Source organism: Caretta caretta, chromosome 20 (assembly GCF_965140235.1).
Source record: "Caretta caretta isolate rCarCar2 chromosome 20, rCarCar1.hap1, whole genome shotgun sequence".
Lineage (NCBI taxonomy): Eukaryota > Metazoa > Chordata > Testudines > Cheloniidae > Caretta > Caretta caretta.
The window spans coordinates 21,700,765-21,722,384 of record NC_134225.1 but is presented as its reverse complement, the minus strand read 5'-3'; the positions used below and the strand labels follow the sequence as shown (position 1 = coordinate 21,722,384).

Genomic DNA, 21,620 nt, shown 5'->3' with positions numbered 1-21,620 from the left:
TCCATTAGAGTTTGGCTTATGCCCTGAAGCGTTGGAGTTTATAGGTTAGATTGTTGCACAAAATGCTTGAATTTTAAATTCTTAAATTGGGTCAGAGCATAACATTAAGTGCGGATTTAAAGGGAAACTGTCAGGTCAAATTTGGACCAAAATTTAGGTTTACTTAAAGAATGAAATAAAGCCTCCCAAAGCTAAAAACAGTGGAAATGTTTCAGTGAATTACGAGAACAAACACCAATCCAATGGAAATACACCTCCTCTTGCAGAGTTTGAATACATGGCCGCTATGGGTCAATGCATGAGAAAGGGAAGTTGATTAGAAACAAAAAGTGCATGTGATAAATCCCTTTACCTTGCAGAGAAAGGCAAGCAAGTGAAGGAGCAGTATAACTAGTCCAAAGTATTGTTTTCAGAAAGTCCTTTCAGTTTGAATAATCCAAGGCAGTATGTCTCATCCAGGGGATCACAACCCCCAGGGGGGTCACCAAAGCCAATCGGGGGCCGTGAGGGCGTTGAAAAATGTTATTACAATCTCAAGCAAAGGAAATGTTGCACCCCATTTCCTGCACACCCTTGCTCTTCAAGATCCAGTATTCTCTGAGAACCATCACATACACGTACAACTTACATAGGCTTAACATTGATGTCGTGATGCATTTTTTACTTTTAATTTTATAACGTATGCAAGGGGTGTTGTGAACATTTTTGACTTTGAATCTAGGGTTGCCATCTTGAAAAAGGTTGAGGAAAACTAACCTAATGGTTTATTTCCTGTGTAGGGTTTTACACTTCGGGTTGTTATCCCCATAAAAAGATCGTGTATTACGTGCATTTAGCTCCTTTCATCCAAAGGCATTTTTACAAGCTTTTACAGTTTTATGTCATATACATACACACATTGTATGTCATATTGGACATACACACATGCATACTTTGTGACCTTGCCTTGAAGGTTGACCTTGTTTATGCCTGTAAGTAGTACAGTGGAGATCTGAGGGACTACTCGCTCGCATAAAGTTGCTCCTGCGCTTAAGGATTTGCAGGACAGGGCTCTTGATGTGTAGTCATAGGGTCTGTTGCATGCTGGGAGTTGTAGTTTTTTGTGTGCTGCACATTTGCAATGAGGAGTAGGAGAGTTTTAATCTGCTTTTTATTATCTGCCATCTGTTCCGGGTAGATTAGATGTGCTCCTCCAGTTTCCACCTTGATTATCATACACATTGTGAAGAGAGTTGTCACTTTGGATGGGCTATTACCAGCAGGAGAGTGAGTTTGTGTGTGTGGGGGGTGGAGGGTGAGAAAACCTGGATTTGTGCTGGAAATGGCCCAACTTGATGATCACTTTAGATAAGCTATTACCAGCAGGACAGTGGGGTGGGAGGAGGTATTGTTTCATGATCTCTGTGTGTATATAATGTCTGCTGCAGTTTCCACGGTATGCATCCGATGAAGTGAGCTGTAGCTCACAAAAGCTCATGCTCAAATAAATTGGTTAGTCTCTAAGGTGCCACAAGTACTCCTTTTCAGTTTCCAGTGAGTTACTAATACAGCCCTCTGCTGGCTGATAAGATCCACCCAAGAAATTCTCTCCCTTTTTTGTGTAGTCTTTGTCACTAAATAATTATTTATGCACGGTGATACATTTGCAGCCAGCTAGGACTTCTTGGCTGTTGTGATGCAGAGCAATGTGGCCATTTGGAAATTCATAGTGGTGGCATGGATAGAATTTGAATGCTACTGCTCCAAATCCACAGGCTGAGCTAAGGAGAAGCTAAGGAGAAGTGCTTCTACCTGTTATCAGTGTAGGGCCAATGACATATAGGTGAACTTTCTGATTCCAGCCAGAAGAGGACAGAGGTGTCACTGCCCAGTTCATTACAGCTCACCATGGGGAGTCCCATCTCCATGGCCCATTCAAGCCTTTGCCCCCAGGCCATTCTAGCAACAGGCAAGCTAGGCAGCTGCCTAGAGTGACAGATTTCCGGGCAGCTACCTAGTGTTGCCGATTCGTAGATTCCAAGGCCAGGAGCGACCATTCTGACCATCTAGTCTGACCTGCTGTATAACACAGGCCACAGAAGGTTCCAAAAATAATTCTTAGAGCAGCTCTTTTAGAAGAACATCCAACCTTGATTTAAAAAGCGTCTGTGATAGCGAATCCACCACACATTTTGGTGAATTGTTCCAAGGGGTAATTACTCTCACCCTTAAAAATGTATGCCTTATTTTCAATCTGAATTTGTCTAGCTTCAATTTCCAGCCATTGGACTATGTTACACTTTTCTTTGCTAGACTGAAGAGCCCATTATTAAATATTTGTTCCCCATGTAGATACTCCTAGACTGTGACCAAGTTACCCGTTAACCCTTTCTTTGTTAAGCTAAATAGGTTGAGTGCTTTGAGTCTGTCCCTGTAAGGAATGTCACGACAGAAGGGCAGCTGGGCCAAACCTGAGTGGTGCTGCAGCCCTGTGGACCAGGTCACAGCCCCTCTGTCATATTTGGCCCAGCTGCCCCTCTGTCACGATGGAGCACATTTAAGTGGCAGCACGCAGAAGTGTTGCCTAGGGCAGTACAATGTGTTGAGGGGCTTCTGCCTTTGCCTCTTGTAGAAGGAACTAACAAGGGGCGCAGTTAGTGCCCAATATGAGAGTGGGTTTTGCAACAGTGATGCCTGCCGACTAGGGGCTCACCAGGATCAAACGCATTTCACGTAGGGTGGCTGCAGAACTGTCACCAGGCAGCAGGGACTCTCCGCCTCTGCCAACCTTGGCTGGCTATGAACCAGCATATTCGAGATGCAGAGCTCTGCAGCTGCTTTGCCCAATCTGTCCAGGCTCCTGCAGTGGTCCTAATTCTCTGCTGCACCCAGAGCAGCAGGGCAGGGTACAAAGGAGCCTGTTGCTTCCTGAATCTGGGGCCTGTTCTACACCGTTCCCAACTCCAGTGTAGTTTGGAGAAGCAAGTCCAAGCGTATTATGACCACCGTGCTCTGTGGGTACTTGCCCCTGTGCTGGAGTGTGCAGGGAGGAGGCGTAGGCCTGGGTGCACTGGCTGGCTGGGGGACATCCTCAGCTAGGCAGATTCAACCAGCTTACAGCTCCTGTGCGCCCCTGGAGCAGCACGGCTCCCACCCACCTTCAGGACCCAAGCCGGTGGTACAGACCCCTTCCATCTGTCTCCATTACCTGCCTCAGCCTGATCAGGGATACTATTGACCTCTGCGCTGCTGCCAGCATTTCATCCAACACTCAGAAAATAATTTTTTTTTTAAATAGCCGCTCCAAAGAAAAGAGAAAAAAAAAAGGTGAATTTCACTAATGCTTTCTCCAATTTGTTTTTTTCCTCTACAAACCACCTTTTAGCCTAATTAAAAAACCCTCCTAGGAAGGGGGACTCAGCAGCCATCTCGGAAATTACAAATTGCTGTGCTTGTTTTCTCAATCCAGGATCCTATTAGACAGGCACTTTAGACCAGTTCTTAAGACGGTGCCTTAAGGACTATATTTAGGTGGTTACAGATCTGCTGGCATGGGACAAAAGCACTATCTTGAACAAAGGGTACTGGTGACGTCAGGGCAAGTCGGAATGAAAGAGAACAGAAAATAGGGTAGGTCCTCTATCAGATCAACCCATTATGCCTTGTACAGAGAATGGCAGCAGCTCTCTCTCTCTCTCTCTCTAGTTCTATGTACATATTTAAAGTGATACACGCTTAAAAAAGGAGTTTCTGCCCTTTTACCATGTGTTGCTTTATTCTTTGGGCTATTTTCTCCCCTCAATCCTCAAAATGCGCCCCCCCCCCCACATCCACCATCATCCATTAATGTACATTTGGGATTAAAGGAATGTTAGGAAGTGTGGCTGGTGATGGGAGTACATGGTTTGTTTGACCATGAACATTCATAGATTTTTAGAATTCAAGGCCAGAAGGGTCCACTGTGATCATCTGGTCTGCCCTTGTGTGTAACACAGGCCAGAGAACTGCCCCAAACTAATTCCAGAGCAGAGCTTTTTGGAAAACATCAAATCTTGATTTAAAAACCTTTGGTAAATTGTTCCAATGTATAATTACTCTCACCATTAAAAAATTATGCCTATTTCCAGTCTGAATTTTTCTAGCTTCAACTTCCAGCCATTGGATCATGTTAGACCTTTCTCTGCTAGACTGAAGATCCCATTATTAAATGTTTGTTCCCCATGTAGGTACTTATAGACTGTGATCATGTCACCTCTCAACCTTCTCTTTGTTAAGCTATATAGATTTGAGCTCTTTGAGTCTATCATTATCAGGCAGATTTTCTCATTCTTTCATCATTCTCGTGGCTCTTCTTTGACCCCTCCAATTTATCAACATCCTTCTTGAATTATGGGCACCAGAGCTGGACAAAGTATTCCAGGAGTGATCACATTAGTGCCAAATAGGTAAAATAACCTCTCTACTCTTAAGATTACCCTATTTATGCATCCCAGGATGGCATTATCTCTTTTGGCCCCAGCATCACACTGGGAGCTCATGTTCAGCTGATTATCCACCACAACCGCCAAATCTTTTCCTGAGTCACTCCTTCCCAGGATAGAATCCCCCATCCTATAAGTATGGCCTACATTTTTTGTTCCTAGATGGATACATTTACATGTAAGTGTATTAAAATGCATAGTGTTTTCTTGCACCCAGTTTACCAAGTGATCTGGATTGCTCTGTATCAGAGACCTGTCCTCTTCCTTATCTACCACTCCCCTGATTTTTGTGTCATCTGCAAACTTTAGCAGTGATCATTTTATGTTTTCTCCCAGGTCATTGATAGAAATGTTGAATAGCGAACAGCCAAGAACCAATTCCTGTGGAATCACTCTCCAGATGTCTCGATTCAGTCATTCTCCAGATGTCTCCCTAGCAGGGATCACTCTTATCACTCTCTAGACATACTTCTGAAGAGTGATGTAAATAGTTAACTCTTTGGGAAGAACTAAGAAAATATTCATACATATGCAAACAGAGTTTGTGTGCAGGTGTGCGTCTGCGTACATGGTGGGTACACACACACACATACAGTCATTCATGTGTATTTTATCGTGACATTTTGGCTTTCATCTATCTCTTCAATAATTGGAAAAGTTTTAACTCTCTCCATGCCGCTTCTTTTATTCATCTTCATCCTTCTTTCCCCCTTCTTCTTGCTTCACTCATCTTCTTGTTTCTGTCCATCACCACTAGGGTGCAGTAGCAGACACAGAGCATCTGCTAGGGAAGAAGGTCACCTCCCCTCCACCAAGGATCCCCAGCCAAGTGATTTGGGCTATGTGCTGGGCGTGAGATTTTGGCCGAATTCTGGACTATATTGTCTACTTCTCTAGTATCTTTCAGCCACAAAGGTCTCAAGGTGCCTTGTAGATTCTCTGCAGAAAGATCACTTGACCCATTGCGGAAATGTGAGGGGGTGGGGCACAAAAGCTGGGGCATGTAGCAATGCCACACCATGGATTAGGACAGGAAATAAAAAAGACCCTATATCCAATGGAAATGGCAGACCAAATTTGGATGAATACTCCGACACTTGCCACAGTGCCATGGGACCTTTAATGTCCACAAGCGATCAGGACCTCAGTTCTTCCTCCCATTGAGAGAATGCCAACAGCAATCTAGCAGCCCTTAGCACTGTACTGGAACACTGAGGTCAGTGCCGGCTCCAAGGGGAAAGTACTAGTGAATCACCAGAATAGCATCCTGCAGTGCCTGGCTGCAGCATTTGGTTGCCATGGAATTAAATACTTCCCCTACTGACCCACACCATTGCCTGCATGGCCTGGGTGCTCCTAGCAAGCCTCCCATCCAATGAGGGACCTAGCCTGACCAAGCTAGCCCCAAGGTGGCCCTTTCACTGGAGTACTAAAGCTAAAATATGGCAAGAAGACCTTAGGGCTGGCTTTGAGACAGGCCAGCTGCTTCAGAACCCATAAGAACTCACCTGATTCTTCACTCCAGTCCCTGGAACTTCTGAGGTTCCCGTCTGTTATTAGTAGTTCAGGGTGAAAGTCTTCTTTGCGTCCCTTAACCCCCTTCCCCAAAACAGGGCTGTACTCCTGGAGAGGCAGCCCCTGTGCACAGTGGAGGGGACCCCACAGAAGCCAGAGAGGGACATGCCTAGTTATAGATTGTGGGGACCTGTGAATCCACTGATCCAAATGGCCTGTGCAAGAGGTGTGGAGTAGCGCTGGCCGATTGGCTGAGGGCATGACTGGCTGAGCTGCAAGCTCACATTTCAGGCCTGGCTTAGGGGCTAAATTTGCCCCCTCAACCCCTTATCCAGTTTCACTCCCAAAAACGGAAATGCCCCAGGGCAGGATCTGGAAGGGGATCGGGGAGAAGGCTGACACAGTTTTACCCAGAGATGTCAGCCCGTACAGGCACGTTGTCAAGAAGCAGAGAAACCCAACATTAAATCAGGGGTTTTGTCAAGACATCCACACAAGTGTCATTAGGGGCCTGGAGAGTACATGCCTGTACACTCCGCCTTCCCTCTCCTCACCCCTTATGTTTGTCTCAGCTGGGATCCCTTTGCTGCTGCCACTATCTTCTGCTCCCATTCACAGCTCTTGTCTTCCCCTTCCCGCACACTGACTCCTGCCCTTGTCTTTACTCAGCAGGTGCCCTGTCTTCTTCTTCTTCTAATCCCTCCCCTCCCTGAACTCTCACCTTGCACCTTGCCTTATGTTGGTCTTGTGTAGATGCAGGCTACACAGGGTAAAGCTACATGAGACCTGGCCGAGCTGGTGTGCATGGGAGGGGCTATCTGATCTGTCTGAGACCCTATGCAAGCACTCAGGTGGCTAGCCCCTCCTGTGCACTAGCTCGCTCAGAGTTAGTGTGGGTCTGTCTACTCGAGATGGAATTTATACCTCCAGCTCCCGTGTAGACAAACCCATCATTTCAGAGTTTAAGGCCAGAAGGGACCATTAGCTCCTCTAGTCCTACCTCCTAATGCAATACTTTTCACCCAGATACTCCTATGCTAAGCCCAAAGCATTTCACACCTATGAGCCTTGTCGCATGGGAGGTGGGGCACTCAGTTCCTTGCAGGATTGAGCCTCCACTCCACTCCCTTTTAAACTGGGGGCAAAGCTCCTGCCAACTTCAACCAGAGCAGTAAAGAGCAGTGTAACTTTCCCAGGCTGTATAAATATTTTACAGTACAATAAAGGAGGCTGGGGGTGGGAGGCAAGATTCATCCCTGGTTTACACCAGACATGAATGCAGCTTGTTATTTTAAGGCATGAAGCAGGGTCTGTGGGTGGCGAGCGCCATGTGATAAATTGCATTTGTCACACACCTTTCGCCTTCACTCTGCCCACTGTTCCATCCCTGCTGGCACTTATTCTGATGTACCAAGCCCTATCATGGCTTCAAACAGCCACCCATAGTAAAATGAAATCCATGCATCTCCTAGTTGAATGTTTCCTTCTTCCACTCCTTCCCTCCATGCCAAAAGGTGGGATTTCTTCCCTGATCAGAACCAGGTTGAAAGTCCCTTCTCTTTAGGGTGACCAGATGTCCTGATTTTAGAGGGACAGTCCTGATTTTTGGGTCTTTTCCTTATATAGGTGTTGCCGGCACCCAGTGCCAAGAGGCTGAACAACAGCTTGAGTTGGTTTGTTACCCGGTGTGCTACACCCAATAATTACAACGGGGTGGAGAAGCAGAAAAGTTTATTTGCAGCTGCAAAAAGGTACAGGGAGAATAAAATTTTAAAGGCTCCTATTACTCCCCACCTACTGTCCTGGTTTTTCACACTTGCTGTCTGGTCACCCAACTTCTCTTGCCACTTTACAGTGCTAGAAACAGGAGGTGAATCTTGGCCCCATTGAAGTCAATGGGAATTTTGTCATTGACTTCAATGGGGCCAGGATTTCACACAGGAGCTTTATTGTCTCTTTGGAACAGAGTGATTCCCACCTTCACAATGGGACAGAACTTGGCAACTAGCCCTAAAAGGTCCCCAGCTGTCACATGACCACCTGTCGAGTAGGAACTGGGCCAACTCAACCAACACACCGTGTAACACACCGTTCAGCAGTTTGCCAGTGCTAACAACTGCTGGTCGCTGTGACTTTGGATCTGGCCTACCCTGGACTCATCAATTGCAAGCCCATTTGGCCTCCCTATATTCTGAATATCTAACATATCTAGGGTGCTCTTCATGCCAGTAAGAACAGGAGGACTTGTGGCACCTTAGAGACTAACAAACGTATTTGAGTGTCTCAGAGGACTTCACACAGACGGGTCAGTAGTGCTATTTCTGTTTTACTGAGGGGAATTTACGGAACAGAAAGGAGCTGCAACTTGTCCAGGGTCACCTAGCAGGCGAGTGGCAGAGCTAGGAATAGAACCCAAGTCTCCAGATTCCTCGTCCAGCAGTCTAGCCACTGGACCAGGCTAGAGGCCCCCTTTGTCAGTCTGATTGAATTACTTCTATAAATGTTTTAGGAGCAAAATATGATTGAGGGTTATTGTAGTCATCCCTTCTAAGAAGGAGCTCTGGTAAATTAAATCAAACAATCTGAGAAGGATTGTAATGTTGTTGGGTTTTTTTCCCCTTTCTATACGCTAATCTTACTTGTGAAATCAGGGACTGGCTGGGAAATTAAATCCCCAGTTAACAGATTAGAACAAATATCACAATCCGTTTGCTGCAGGCTGGTTGGTGAGCTGGCTAGGAATGCCTGATTCCACCAGCCAGATTCCAATAGGAAACCAGATCTTGCTGCTTGATGACGAGAGAGGAAGCATGGTCCAAAGTATTAGCATGGGGCTCAGCAGACCCAAATTCAGTTTCCTGTATGACCTTGGGCAAGTCAGTCTCTCTTTGCCTCAGTTTCCCATCTGTACAATGGAGCTAATAGCACTGCCCTGCCTCGCAAAGGGCTTGTGAGGATGAGTACAAGAGGTGCTCCAGTGCTATGGTAATAGGAGGAAATATAAGTACCCTAGATAGTAGAACGACCTAGACCGGTGCCTGCTGAGTCGTCAATTCAGGAGACACTCAAGCTCGTTGTAAAGGTGCAGAGAAGTCTCTGAGCACCATCTTGCCACTCAGTGTGGCCCACCTGTGAATTCCCCAAGTCGGGCTGCAACAGACCCCAGTTTCATGACCAGGGGCAAGGAGAAGCCACCATCCATTAACCAGAGGTGGTGTCCCTTTGAATTAGCCCAGAAATTGCAAGCAATCAGGTCAGGAGCTATTGTGACAGCCATTGTATCAGGGTTCCCAAACCTTACAGTCCACACCCAACTCTTGGAAACAGGTTAGGGTTGTGTCCAGGTACCTCAGGTACGTCTACACTTCAAAAAACACCACTACAGCAATGAGCCTCAGAGCCCAGGGCAACTGAGGTTAAAAATAGCACTGTAGACATTGTCTCTCACGCTGGAGCCCCAGCTCTGAGAACCACTCCCCCCTCAGGTGTCAGAGCCTGGGCTCCAGCCCAAGCAGGAACACCTACACTGCTATTTTTAGCCCCGTAGCACAAACCCCGTGAGCTCAAGTCAGTGGACCTGGACGCTGAGACTTGCTACCACCGGGTGTTTTTTTTCCCCACGGTAAATGTGGAACTGCCATCCACTGCCGCCTTCCCAGCTTCTCCACTGCACCCTCCTGTCTTCTACACCCTGCTCTCTGCTTCCCAGGGGAGCTGGAACAAGAGCCATTGCACCAAACTGTAAACCCAACAAGAGGGGGTGCTGAAAGCCATTGCACCAAACTGTAAACCCTGTATATAATGGAAACCGCTTCAAGCCAGGGGATGTGGTAGCACCCCCAGCACCCCTAGTTCCAGCGCCTAAGCTGCTTCCTGTTCCTGTTCCATATCCTCATATCCACCTTTCTGCGTGACCTTGAGCAGCTCCCTCACTTGCTGTGCCTCAGTTTCTCCATCTGTAGAACAGGGAGGGGAAGGGCCTTGTTGATTAAGCCTTGGTTATCCTTTTCTCATGTGCTCTTTGACACCCCTGCTTAAATCTGTCCGTGTTTAGGAAAGCAAAGTTGTAACCAGGTCAGATTTCTTAAGTCAAGTAGATCCTACTTAGTGGGAGACCTCAAGGGAAAAGCTGGGTGACACTGGAAATAGCACTGATGATTCAGTCAGTCAGTAATGTTCCAGTGTCTCATTGTGCTGGTGGGGGATGCCGTGCTGCTGAAGACATCTTTCAGGCGGTAGGTAGAACCAATGTCCTGGGCATTTGTCATTAAATATTCCCCCATCTTTTTCAGTACAGGTGTCCTGGTCAACTTCCATTTCGCCTAATTCTGTTCTGCCTCTCTAAATTCCCCCTGCAGTTTCAACTGGATAACAGATGCATCTGCACTTCCTGTCCTAAACTGTTGTGTGGTGCTGCTGAGTGCTGTGAAACAGCTGCCCCTTGTTCAGGCAGCAAACTGTGTCGAGGGCCTTAGGTTCCGAGAGCACTGCGTCAACAAAAGGTCCTTGGCCTTCACGCTAGGGGCAGGTGGAGTAGTGGTTAAAGCAGAAGGCTGGAAATCTGGTCTGCTAGGTTCTTTTGCTAACTCTATGATTTGTTTGTTATATGACCTTGAGCAGCTCATTTAGCCACCCCATGCCTCAGTGTCCCTCTCTGTAAAATGGGGATAATACTGACTTAGTGGACCACTGTGGGGAGTTAATGTGCTTTGAGATCCTTTGGGAATGTCTACAACACAATCAGAGGTGTGATCACGGGACATGTAGCTCCAGCTAGCTCGAATAACAATAGTAGCGATCCTGCGACAGCGCAGGCCAGACGCCCAGAGTCTCAAGCGGGCTTGCAGAGCCCGTGCTGCCGCCCCACCTTCACCGCTATTGTTATTCGAGGCAGCCAGGTCAAAGCTCGCTCAGTACATCTTCACCTGTGCGGTCACATCTCCGATTGCAGTGTAGACAGAGCCTTTGGTGAAAGGTCTAAAGTATAAATCCTTTATGGTACACTCAGCACTGCTCATAATAATATTGTAATAAGCATATCACTGCCCCGCTATTGGATAGTCAGAACCACTCACTGCTGTGTCATGCGCCCTGTACTGCTCACAGCTGTCAGGGATTCCCCTTCAGCTAAAATGACATCCATCATCCTTCAGTCCCTTCTAACCACCCATGGCATCAAGACAGAAACCTGCAGTGTCCACTTACTCTGCAGACTGTGCAATCTGCTTTGTTTATAACAGTGTAGTTTGTCTTGTTAGTATAGTTAGGACAGTGTAGTTAGTGTAGATCTGTTTTTAATACCCACTGGCAAATATCTCTGTTGATATATAGCTATTAGGGCTTGTCTATATGGGGAGGTTAGTGAGCCACTAAGCTAGGGTGTGAATGTAAAGCACCCTAGCTACTCACACTAACTCCCCGTGTGGACACTTCTACTGTGCACTAACAGGGCCTCCAGGTGGTTTAGCTTAGTGCACTTCCAAAATGTATCAAGCTAAGGTGTACAAAGGCATGTTATTGTACAGTGTCTACATGGGGGGGTTAGTGAGGAGCACCTAGCGTGTACCAGCTACTGCAGGCTCTTCCCGCGTCTAGACAAGCCCTTTGGTAAATTTTAATCTAGACTCTCCACCCCCGCTGAGTGTAATTAACACTGAGGGTAATTAATCATTGGCACAATTTACCAAGGGTCATGGTGGACTCATCACTGGCAAATTTTAAATCAAGATGGGATGTGTTTCTGAAAGATCTGCTCTAGGAAGGATTTTGGGGAGACCTCCGGCCTGTGCCATACAGGTGTTAACAATGGTCCCTTCCGGCCTTGGAATCTGGAATCTGGGCGTATGCACCAAGAGTGGAATCTGTGGACAGGATGACATTATCTTGAAGAAGTGCAATTGCTTTAGGGTCAATATCTGTTCTTTCTATCCCCGTTCGCCGTGTGGCGCCATCTGCTTCTGCACATGGACACCTGCGGAGTTGGAAGCTCCCAGAAATTTGTTACTATCCCAATAACGATTCTAAGTGAGGAGAACACACTCCTCACTCGGCCAGAACTCCCATTGCCTTCAGTGAGAATTCCACTTCACTAAAGGAGGGCAGGGGAAGGCCCTCAGTGGGGCTGATTCATGTTCAGCGAAGTCTTTAATGCCAGAAAATAATCCACTGCCCCCCGGACCATGCAAATTTCATGGCAACTAAATGGCCCCTTGAGCAAGTCAAGGGAAGATCTGTTAACACAAGCCATGCCCCCAGCTTAACTTTCTCATTGCAGCTGGATAAATATTGCCACCTCTGTCTCAGGATTTAACCCCACAGGGCCCAATCCTGTGAGGTGCTCAGCACTCTCAACTCTTACGGGGGTCAGTGGGAGTTAAGAGTGCCCAGTCCTACGCAGGAAACAGCAAAATAACTGGAGATGAGATTCTGCTCTGCTCTGGAGTTTGTGTCTGGAGTGACTTTGTCTACTTCATTTTAGGAGTGACTTTGGTCTGGTGTAGCTGGGAGCAGGATGTGACCCACTGGCTGTAGTAGGAGACTGCACAGTGGTAACTTAGCAAATTATATTAGAAATACCCCACCAAGCCATTTCATTTAAAATCTGAACAGAGGGGGGCACAACCTTACTCTGAGACGACTCACTTCTTACTCAGGCCAAGCACCCACTGAAGGGAGGGAAAGTGAATTTGCCCAAATAAAGATGGAAAAAGGCGAGTCAGAAACGCCTCAGGATCTGGCCAGTGGAGTTGCTCTGGATTTACACCAATGTAACTGAGATCACAGAATCCTCCCAGCTCTTTTTCTTTCAAGGAATGTGTCGGTTTCGTTTAGCGTTTGCACAGATTGCTTAGCTTCTCATTGCATTACATCCCACATACACACGCGCACTCTGGCTCTCCTCTCACTCAGTACCCTTGTAAATCAGGAGTAATTCCTAGTTACACTGTCGTAAAACTGGTGTAAATTCAGAGGAGAATCAGGGCCAACTCACTCCTTTTCCCTGCTTGCCCCCCAAAGAAACATGAGACCTGCACTGAACTCAGAAGCTAGCCATGGAGCCCCAGGAAGAGACTCTGATCTCTATTACCCCAGTGTGAATCCTCAGTCACTCCAGCGAAATCATATGAGATTCACTTTGGATTTACACTAGCGTAACTGAGATCAGAATCCAGCTGGGGGAATACTTAGGGAAAACTGCAATTTGTTTCTAGGTTTTCCACACTGGAGGTGGATGGGGAGGAGAAAAATCTGCCCCAACCTGCCTTTCCTCTCTCTCAATCTTTCTCTTTCTCCCAGAAACTCCACTGGGTTAGGCTGGGCAGTGGCAACTGATTGGTCCCAGGCCATCATGTGCTAAGCGTTGCTGAGGTTTTGGGATGGTCTGAGCTTGCATTAAATTGATCAGTTCCTGCACATTATAGCTCAACCTGCCCCTGAATCAGATCTTTTTTTTTTTTTCATTTTTTTCTCTCTCTCTCCCAGTCCCTCCCTCCCTAACACCAGTCTTATTTTAGCTATAACCCAGAAGGAGGAGGAGGAGGAAGACAGGGCAGAAAAAAAGACTAGCCATTGCAGCATCCAGGAAACCCTTATGAGTAGATGGTGGATGGGACCTGCTCCTTCTCTCTTCTTTTTCGTTTTTGGATTTTACAGGATTTCTTTGCTGCATTCAACTCCAAGATGATGCAAAATTGACATTCAGGCGCTCACACCAAAATCATAATAAGGCAGGAAGCAGAGACCGCCGGTGAACTTGCAACAGGAAAAAACCAACCAAACAAAAAATCCAGCCTACATCTTAAGACGCTTAGCAAGACCCCAATAGCCTTTTATTCCTCTCCAGATCTTGCAAGGTTTTGAAGACGGCAGGATGATGCACAAGTGAAAGCAGAGACCTTGGGGGGGGGGTGTCTTTTTTTTTTTTTTTTTTGCTTTTTTAAACATTATTGTTATTTTCTTCCCTGATGCTAACATTTTGGGGGGCGAGGCTGAGGGGAACGCACTGATTTTAAAAACAAATGTTAGGGTACATTTGTTTTCAAGCGTGCAAAGCTGAACAGGACAGAGGAAGGGTTGCATTCTTTATTTTTTAATTTCTTTTTTTTTTTTTGCCAAAAATTGCATTGCAAATATATAGTTGCGGGCCCGTTTTATTTATTTGTAGCGCACTTCCCCACCCCCCGGGCTTGAAGTGAGGAGCTGGTGCATTCAGGGGTTTTAAATTGAATGTCGGGAGGGAGGGAGGGAGGGAGGAGGCGCTGCACTTGCTATATTTGATCGTAATTATTTGTATTTCGTTACTTTGCTGGGAGTGAGACATTTTTTTAAATTGCTTTTTTTTGGGGGGGGGGGGTTGGGCTGGCGGCGACTTGCGGTTTTTGGGTTGCCATTCTGTTTTGTGGGTGGCTCTTTAATTATTCTTTTTAGCGCTGGCAACCCTCGGGCGAGGTTGGCGCATCGATGAGTTGTTATTTTTAATTGCAGAGCACCGTTTGTCGAGGGTGGTGCGTTCGTTTTTTCATTGCAATTTTCTTTGGGGGGGGGGGCTGTGCGCGCGCGCGTGTGTTTGTGTGCGCGGGGGTCGCATCGGTGCCTTCCCTGAGCGGGGCGGAGAGAGGCTTGAGGAAGGATGGCCAGGGTCTCTGGTGCTTTCGCCGGCCGTGCTCCTGCCTGAACGTCCCCCTCCGTCGGCTGCCAGCCCCCCGAGCAGCCGCCGCCGCAGCAGCCGATGGGATGTGACCAGCTTCTCTTCTCCGGCAGCGTCCTCAGCATCGTAACCCCCGGCCCTTTGCTCTTTGCAGGATGGCTCGCTTCGGAGACGAGGTGCCGGCCCGCTACGGGGCTGGCGGCTCCGGGGGCGCTGGCTCCGGGGGCGCGGCGGGCGGTGGAGGCGGCCGGGGTGCAGGGGGCAGCCGGCAGGGCGGACCGCCCGGGGCCCAGAGGATGTACAAGCAGTCGATGGCCCAGCGAGCCCGCACCATGGCTCTCTACAACCCCATCCCCGTCCGGCAGAACTGCCTGACTGTCAACCGGTCCCTGTTCCTCTTCAGCGAGGACAATGTGGTGAGGAAATACGCCAAAAAGATCACCGAATGGCCATATCCTTTCTGTTGGGGACCCCCGCACTCGAGCATCCCTCCCCAGCCAGGCAGCTGCACCCCCTAATACATGCGTCCCCAGATCCAGGCATCTGCACCCCCTAAGGCATGCACCCCCAGATCCAGCCATCTGCACCCCCTAAGGCATGCACCCCCAGATCCAGCCATCTGCACTCCCTAAGGCATGCAACCCCCACCCAAGCAGCTGCCCCCTGGGATGCATCTAACCCCCACCGAGGCATCTGCCTCCTCCACATATGCATCCGCACCCCCTAACTCATTCATCTCCCAGCCATGAATCTTCCCCCACTGAGGCCCCTGCACCCTGTCATGTATGCGTCCCCCCCACTCACACATCTCCACCTCTTAATACATATACACCCCACCCATGCCTCTGCACCCCCTAACTCATGAATCTCCCTACCTGGTTTTCTGCACCCCAGTCCATGAATCCTCTTCAGCCTAGGCACCTGCACCCCATCATGCACGCTTCCCACCACCCACACATCTGCACAGCACCCATGCATAGGCACCCTTCTCCATGGATCCCCTTCTCCCAGGCATTTGCACCCCAACTTGTGCATGTGGGCCTCCCACCCTAACCCATGTACCTTCACCCCAGCCCATTCGTCTCCACCTCTCAACTCACCCGATCCCCTCCATCCGCACTTCACCTCCCCCCGCTGTACCTCTGCACCCCACTCCCCACCTTCCACTGCATGCCACGACCTCAGTCCAGTCACCTGCACCCCCAGCACAGGTAGCTAACGATCTTGCCCATGATATCTGCCTCCCTAGGGCGCAGCCTGCCTGGCACACCCTGGCCAGTCCCTACCCCTCGGGGAAGGGGTTTAGGGGCAGTTCATGGTCAGACAGCTTTTCCCCAGGTTGCGGGGTTCAGGGTGTGGATTACAGAACAGGCAGGACATGCAGAGGCCAGTCTGGGAGTGGGGCCTCCACCCGAGCCAGTTCGTGGGCAGGGGGTCTTGGGACTTCCCTTGCAACATGGGTCTGTCAGATGGGTAAATGCCCAGCATCCATCATGTCCACGGACCTTCCAGTGGGAGGCAGTGCAGGGGTTTGCGTGTTCCCCAACAACACTGCCCATCCATGTGGAATGGAAGGGGGAGCAGTGAGCCGGGGTCTTTGCCATCTTTGTGGGTGTCTGCAAGCCATTTCACGAGAAACAGAAACAGGGGTTCCCCAGCGAACCCCTTGTTGGTCCAGAGAAAGGAGATCAGTAATCTATGGTCTCTAACGCTGCTTCCTTGCTAGAAGAAGAGGAGCAGACAGCACAGAGTCCTCACTGCTGAAATGTGGCCCAAAGGGAGGGGCACGGAGAAGGGTGCGTGTGGAGGTCTCATTAGCAGTGGGGATATGAGACAGGATGTTGGGTAATTGGAGGGTAGGAAGCTTGGGTCCTCACTGCTACTGTCCAAAGCCTCGGGTGGATGGTGCATATTTGCATTACATAGAAATTAGACCTATCAATACACAGGGCCGAACTCTGCTCTTGCTTACACCAGTGTCAGTCCGGAGTCACACCATCAAAATCAGTGAGGTTACTCAGGCTTTAGACAGGTGTAACTGAGAGCAGAATTTGGCCCTCAGAGAGATAGCATTGCCCTGTGTTTATTATGCCTGGCTGCCCAGAGAGAGAAAAACTGTGTTTTATTTGTGCACCCTATGTGCAGAATTACAGGACAAGGGACGTCGGGGTCACTTCCCTCTGCTACATAGGCGGAGCTCCCATGGAAGCTGGCAGACAGATGCCCATGTATTTGGGTGCAGAATCAGGCCCTGGGACCACACATTGCATTGGCAGAATAGCACAGGAATTGCCCCAGCCACCTTTCATCTGCTCCTGGATGTATAATTAATTTCACAAGTGAGGAGGGGTTGGGGGTGAGAAGATAGATTTAGGAGCCACTTCTGGCCACATCTGCGGACTCTTTCCATTGAAAGTGGTTTCCCAAGCTGGGCGGAGAAACTGAGAAATTGCTGTCTCTGCATCTGATGCTTCAACTTTGGTATGTAAATACCTTATTCTCTATTGTGATTTTTTACTTATTTGCCGTTGTCTAGAGGGAAAGCCAGCAAACCGCATAACCCCCTCCCCTTTCAAAATATGGCTGAGGAAAGCCACCCTGTGTATCTCAGAAAGTATGGTTTTAAAAGAAACATTTTCTATGCATAATATCGTTGATAAAGGTCTTGCATCTGTTGAAAGCTTGGTGTAGTTTTGGCAGTGAGCAAGATGCTTTGGTGCCTGGATGGGCGAAGGTAGTTCTATACAGCATTGTGAGTTATCTGGATGTTAAACCCATACTGGTGTATTCGCCTGAAATCTGATGCGCATGTTGTTATCTGATACCTTTATGTTAAAACTGTGTCTTGAAAAATTATCTAAATGGGGCCGTCTTAAGGTTTTTTGGTAGTAAGTCTCTTTCTAGGAGCCGTTTCTAGCATGTGTTTCCCCTCAGCTTGGTTTCAAAACTGAAATACGGCACCCACATTTTAACGCCAGGTTCTAATTTTGGTTACCCCGGTGTAAATCCGGAGCAGTTTCTTTCAAGCCTGTGGCATTATGCCTGTGCAACTCAGATCATAATCTGCCCCTCAATTCCTGACACATACCCAAGCCTTGCAAATACTAATTTTAAATTAGAAACAGTTTCCAGTAGATATTCACCCCCCAGATAGCTGGCTAACTGAGCATGTGCACTGCAGGACTTAGATACTCTGCTGATGAATGCTGTAGGAAACAGTAGGATGGATGGGCAGATAGATCTCTGCTAAGATCCTTTTTTTCATACTGTTTTGGGGGCACTGGGTTTGTGAGAGATGCAAATTATTCTAACCTATAATTGTCTGGTGCATAAATCTTCCTTTACCTCAGGGAGAATTTGGGGGACCAATCAAAAGACAGTTTTTTTGCTGTGTTGTGTCTGGACCCACAGAAGTTAGAGATTGCAAAGGTTGTTTGGTTCCATATAGGCCGTATTACTGGTGATCAGTGCAGGATTGTTCCCGACAGTCTGTTTGCTAATGCTTACTCTTACTGCCCTACTATTCAGCAAACTGGTGTACGCATGCCAATAGCCTGCTTGGTATTTCAGCACATCTTCTGTATGATTAGATTATGTACTATCTACTGATATGATCCCTCCACTCCTCATTCCCCTAGAAGGGGAATCTGTGCACAGCACTGTAAAGTCCGAAAACCCCAGGGGAATGAAATGGGCAAGGTTGCTAACAGAATGTCTTGGAACTGCCTGAAATTGACAATAGGTGAGAAATTCGGAGGCTAACTCTGTCTTTCTCAACTCACCCTCTTTTGTGCCTAGATTTTGCAGTTTAGATGTTATCTTAGAACAGATGACTAGACAAGGCTAAGCCTGCTTCCAAAGAGCAACAATACCTCATCATAGCTGGGTAAAACAAGGACAGAGGGAGAGATTCAGAACTCAGTTATGCTGGTGTGAATCTGCATTGCACTGAAAAAAGTGGAAGTAACTCCAGTTTCACCATGCAGTAAGTGAGATCAGGATCAGGTGTTGAGTGCCTAAGTGAGAATTTTTGTGGCATGGTGGAATTATGTTAGATGTTTAAGCCACTATTAACACTTCTTTGTTAATGTTCTGTGTAACAGGATTTGAGTGTATTTTGGAGCTGCCATTAAAGACAGAGGCATAAGAGGTGTGTAGTGGGCAAATTATGCACTCTGTGCGTGCAGTACAGACGTCCAGAGTCACTGACCAGTACATGTTTAATCAGCAGAATAAGGTCTTTGTGTGGATGTCCGCACCCTGTTGTTATAAGCAATAACCCTGGTATGAATTAGGTGGCTATTGAAAATATTCATTTAGTGCATGCATTACTAAATTTGGGGGTTAAAAAATGTGTTTGCACTATGTGGGATCGGGATAGGGATAATAGGGATCTTTCCCAGGTGAGTGCTCTCAGCTTCTAGAAATCTAAGTTTCCATGTAAGAAACAGTGCCCTGTCCTTCGGGTAGGGAAGAAGGCCTTGCAGTTTTGGACTAAGTGTAACCTGACAGACTGCTGTTTTCCTTAGTCTGCAGAGACTGAACCGGTGCCTCTGTTGCAGCTGCTCAGAGCTCTGCCATGTAGAAACTGGGTGAGAGTCTTGTGAGTTTCACTTCTGGTATTGTAAATCCTATGGGTAGAAATGAAACTCAAGGGAATCTGGTCATTTTCAATCTGCTGCTGCTGCTCCTTGGGAAGGCTCTGAGGAGCTGCTGGGGGAACGCTCTGGTACCTTGGGAGGAGAACAAAAAAAGGTAGATGGTCTGATTCTCCTCTCACTTACACCATTGATTTTAGATGACAGTCATTCCTGATTTACACCAGGGCGAGAGGAAAATCAGGTCCAGAATTTGTGGAAGGGTAGAAGAGAGGAGACCACCTACTATCCCCATCCCTCATGCAGAAGGCAGGAGCATCTAGAGGTGGGAAAACAGAAAGAACCTCTCCTTTCTAGTAGCAGATGGGTTGTGAGGAGATGGAGGCAGACACCTGCTGGCCAGAGATTGATACCAAACATGGAGCCCCTGAGTAGGATCCCAGGAATGTACCCTGGTGGGAATCCCAGAAAACCTTTCCCTTTCATAGCAGTTCAGTAGGGAGGGTTGGCTTCTCACCTGGATACTGCCACTTTTAGATTGGTCTGTGACTAGTACATTTACTCCTCTGCTATCTGGTATCTAGTCAAATTTCCAACCCCTTCTTGGTGGGTCAGTGGGGGCCTGTGAGATTGGGTGGGTGAGAAAGTAGAAGAGATGAATGGGATAGGTGAGAAGAGAGAAGTGCAGTGTACGTAGATTGGAAGTACCAGCTTTAGTTCTGTGGCTGTACAACACCCAGCAAAGTTGGGTCCTGGTCTGTGCTACAATAATACACCTAATAAATAAGGTAAGTGCCCAGCACTGTGGGGTCATGGGCCATGGCTAGAGCGACTAGGTGCTATTGCAGTCCAAAGAATACTAATAAACAAGGTGTGAGTGAGAGTGTATGTGACCATGGGAAAGAGAGAAAGTATAAAAGGAGAAGAACAAAATGTAGAGAAAGAAAAATAGAGAGACACAGTAGGGGGAAGGAGTGAGAAGGAAAAGAGGACAGAGACACTGAAGACTACTCAGGAAGAGACACACTGCGATCTATGGTAGAAAAGAAGAAGTGGAGTGAAGGCAGGGAGGAAAAGATGGTAACAAAAGCCTGATGGAGCAGTGGTATCAGCGGGACTGGATGAACAGTATTTGCCAGGGATATTGTTTGACGGATTTCACTAGGGTTGGTTTACAGATCCTTGTTTGGGTGGTCAGTAGCTGATCAAATACCCTTCAGTGACAAAACTATTCTGCCAATGCTGGTGAAATCTGTGGACTAACATAGTCAACAGATCGTGATTCCTGTAACTTGTCCTGCCGTAGCAATTAACTTACATTTTAAAATATGTATTAACACTCAACTGGAGGAGGGTGGCCTTATGGTTAAGGCGCTGGGCTAGGGCTCAGAAGTTGACCTTGGACAATTTACTTCATCTTTCCGTGCCTCAGTTTCACCAGCTGTGAAATGGGGGCGATGCTTTCCTTCCCCTACCTTTTGTCTGCCTAGACCCTGATGCTGCAGACACATGCATGCCTGACTTTACTACTGGGACTACCCCGGTAGTAAAGTTAAATGTGTGTTAATGTTTGCAGGATCAGGGCCTTTTTCATAAGTGTGTTGGACGCCATCTTAGCTGACACACCGGGGGCTGAGCCAGGGACTTCCAGAGCTAAGCTGCTACAGCTCCCTGACTGGGGCAATGAGACAGTCATCCCCCCTGGGGATTAGGCACCCTCTGGGGATTAGGCTGTAGCACACCCTTGCCCGTGGGTTACTTAACTTTTTCGGAGGAGGGACTGGGTTGAACTCCTTCAGCATACAGTGCCTAGCTTGGGGAGGCTCAAGTCTGGGTGGAGGCCTTTAGACCGTGCTGTAGTACAAGTAAGATCAATAAGGAGAAAGTTGATTGTCGATATGGTACAATTAAATGAACTACAGTAAGTGCGTGCAGCTGATTTATTCCTTTGAATTGCAACGGGGGTTGCTCTGAGGGGCGGGGTGGGGGTTTGGCGACACAATTACTTTCACCCTGGCTAGTTGGCTTAGTTTTCGGGCTGGTAATTATTGGGCAGGTTTTTCAAATGAATTTGGAATGAGGTCTGAATTCAGAGCCCACTCAGGTCAGTGCAAAGTCTCTCTTGACTTCAACACGCTTTGAATTTAGGCCTTCAGTTTTGGAATGGCTTAGACAGTGAAAGATTGCAGACCAGGATCCATTGCAGTGTGTGTGTGTGCTGTGAGCATTTAATATGTCCATCACAGTAGCCCCCAAAGGCCCCAGTCAGAATTGGGGCCCTGTTACGCTAGGTACTGTACAAAACCATAGGAGTAAACAGTCACTGCCCAGAGGAACCAACAGGCTAAAGAAGACTAGGGACAGATAAAAGGTCAGGGAGAGAAATAGAATCACATTCAA

General features: G+C 47.7%; 1 protein-coding gene across 15 annotated transcripts in view; it reads left to right on the top strand.

The window, feature by feature from the left end:
- Window positions 1-21,620, top strand: part of CACNA1A (calcium voltage-gated channel subunit alpha1 A) — a 196,745-nt gene that overhangs the window by 32,224 nt on the left and 142,901 nt on the right. For 14 of the 15 annotated variants that reach the window (XM_075121673.1, XM_075121669.1, XM_075121664.1 and 11 more), the window contains one exon: window positions 14,777-15,073. In XM_075121673.1, coding sequence (XP_074977774.1) covers window positions 14,777-15,073 — 297 coding nt within the window. Of the gene's footprint in view, window positions 1-14,336; window positions 15,074-21,620 lie in introns of those variants that run through there. The other variant, XM_075121670.1, reaches the window with a different exon arrangement.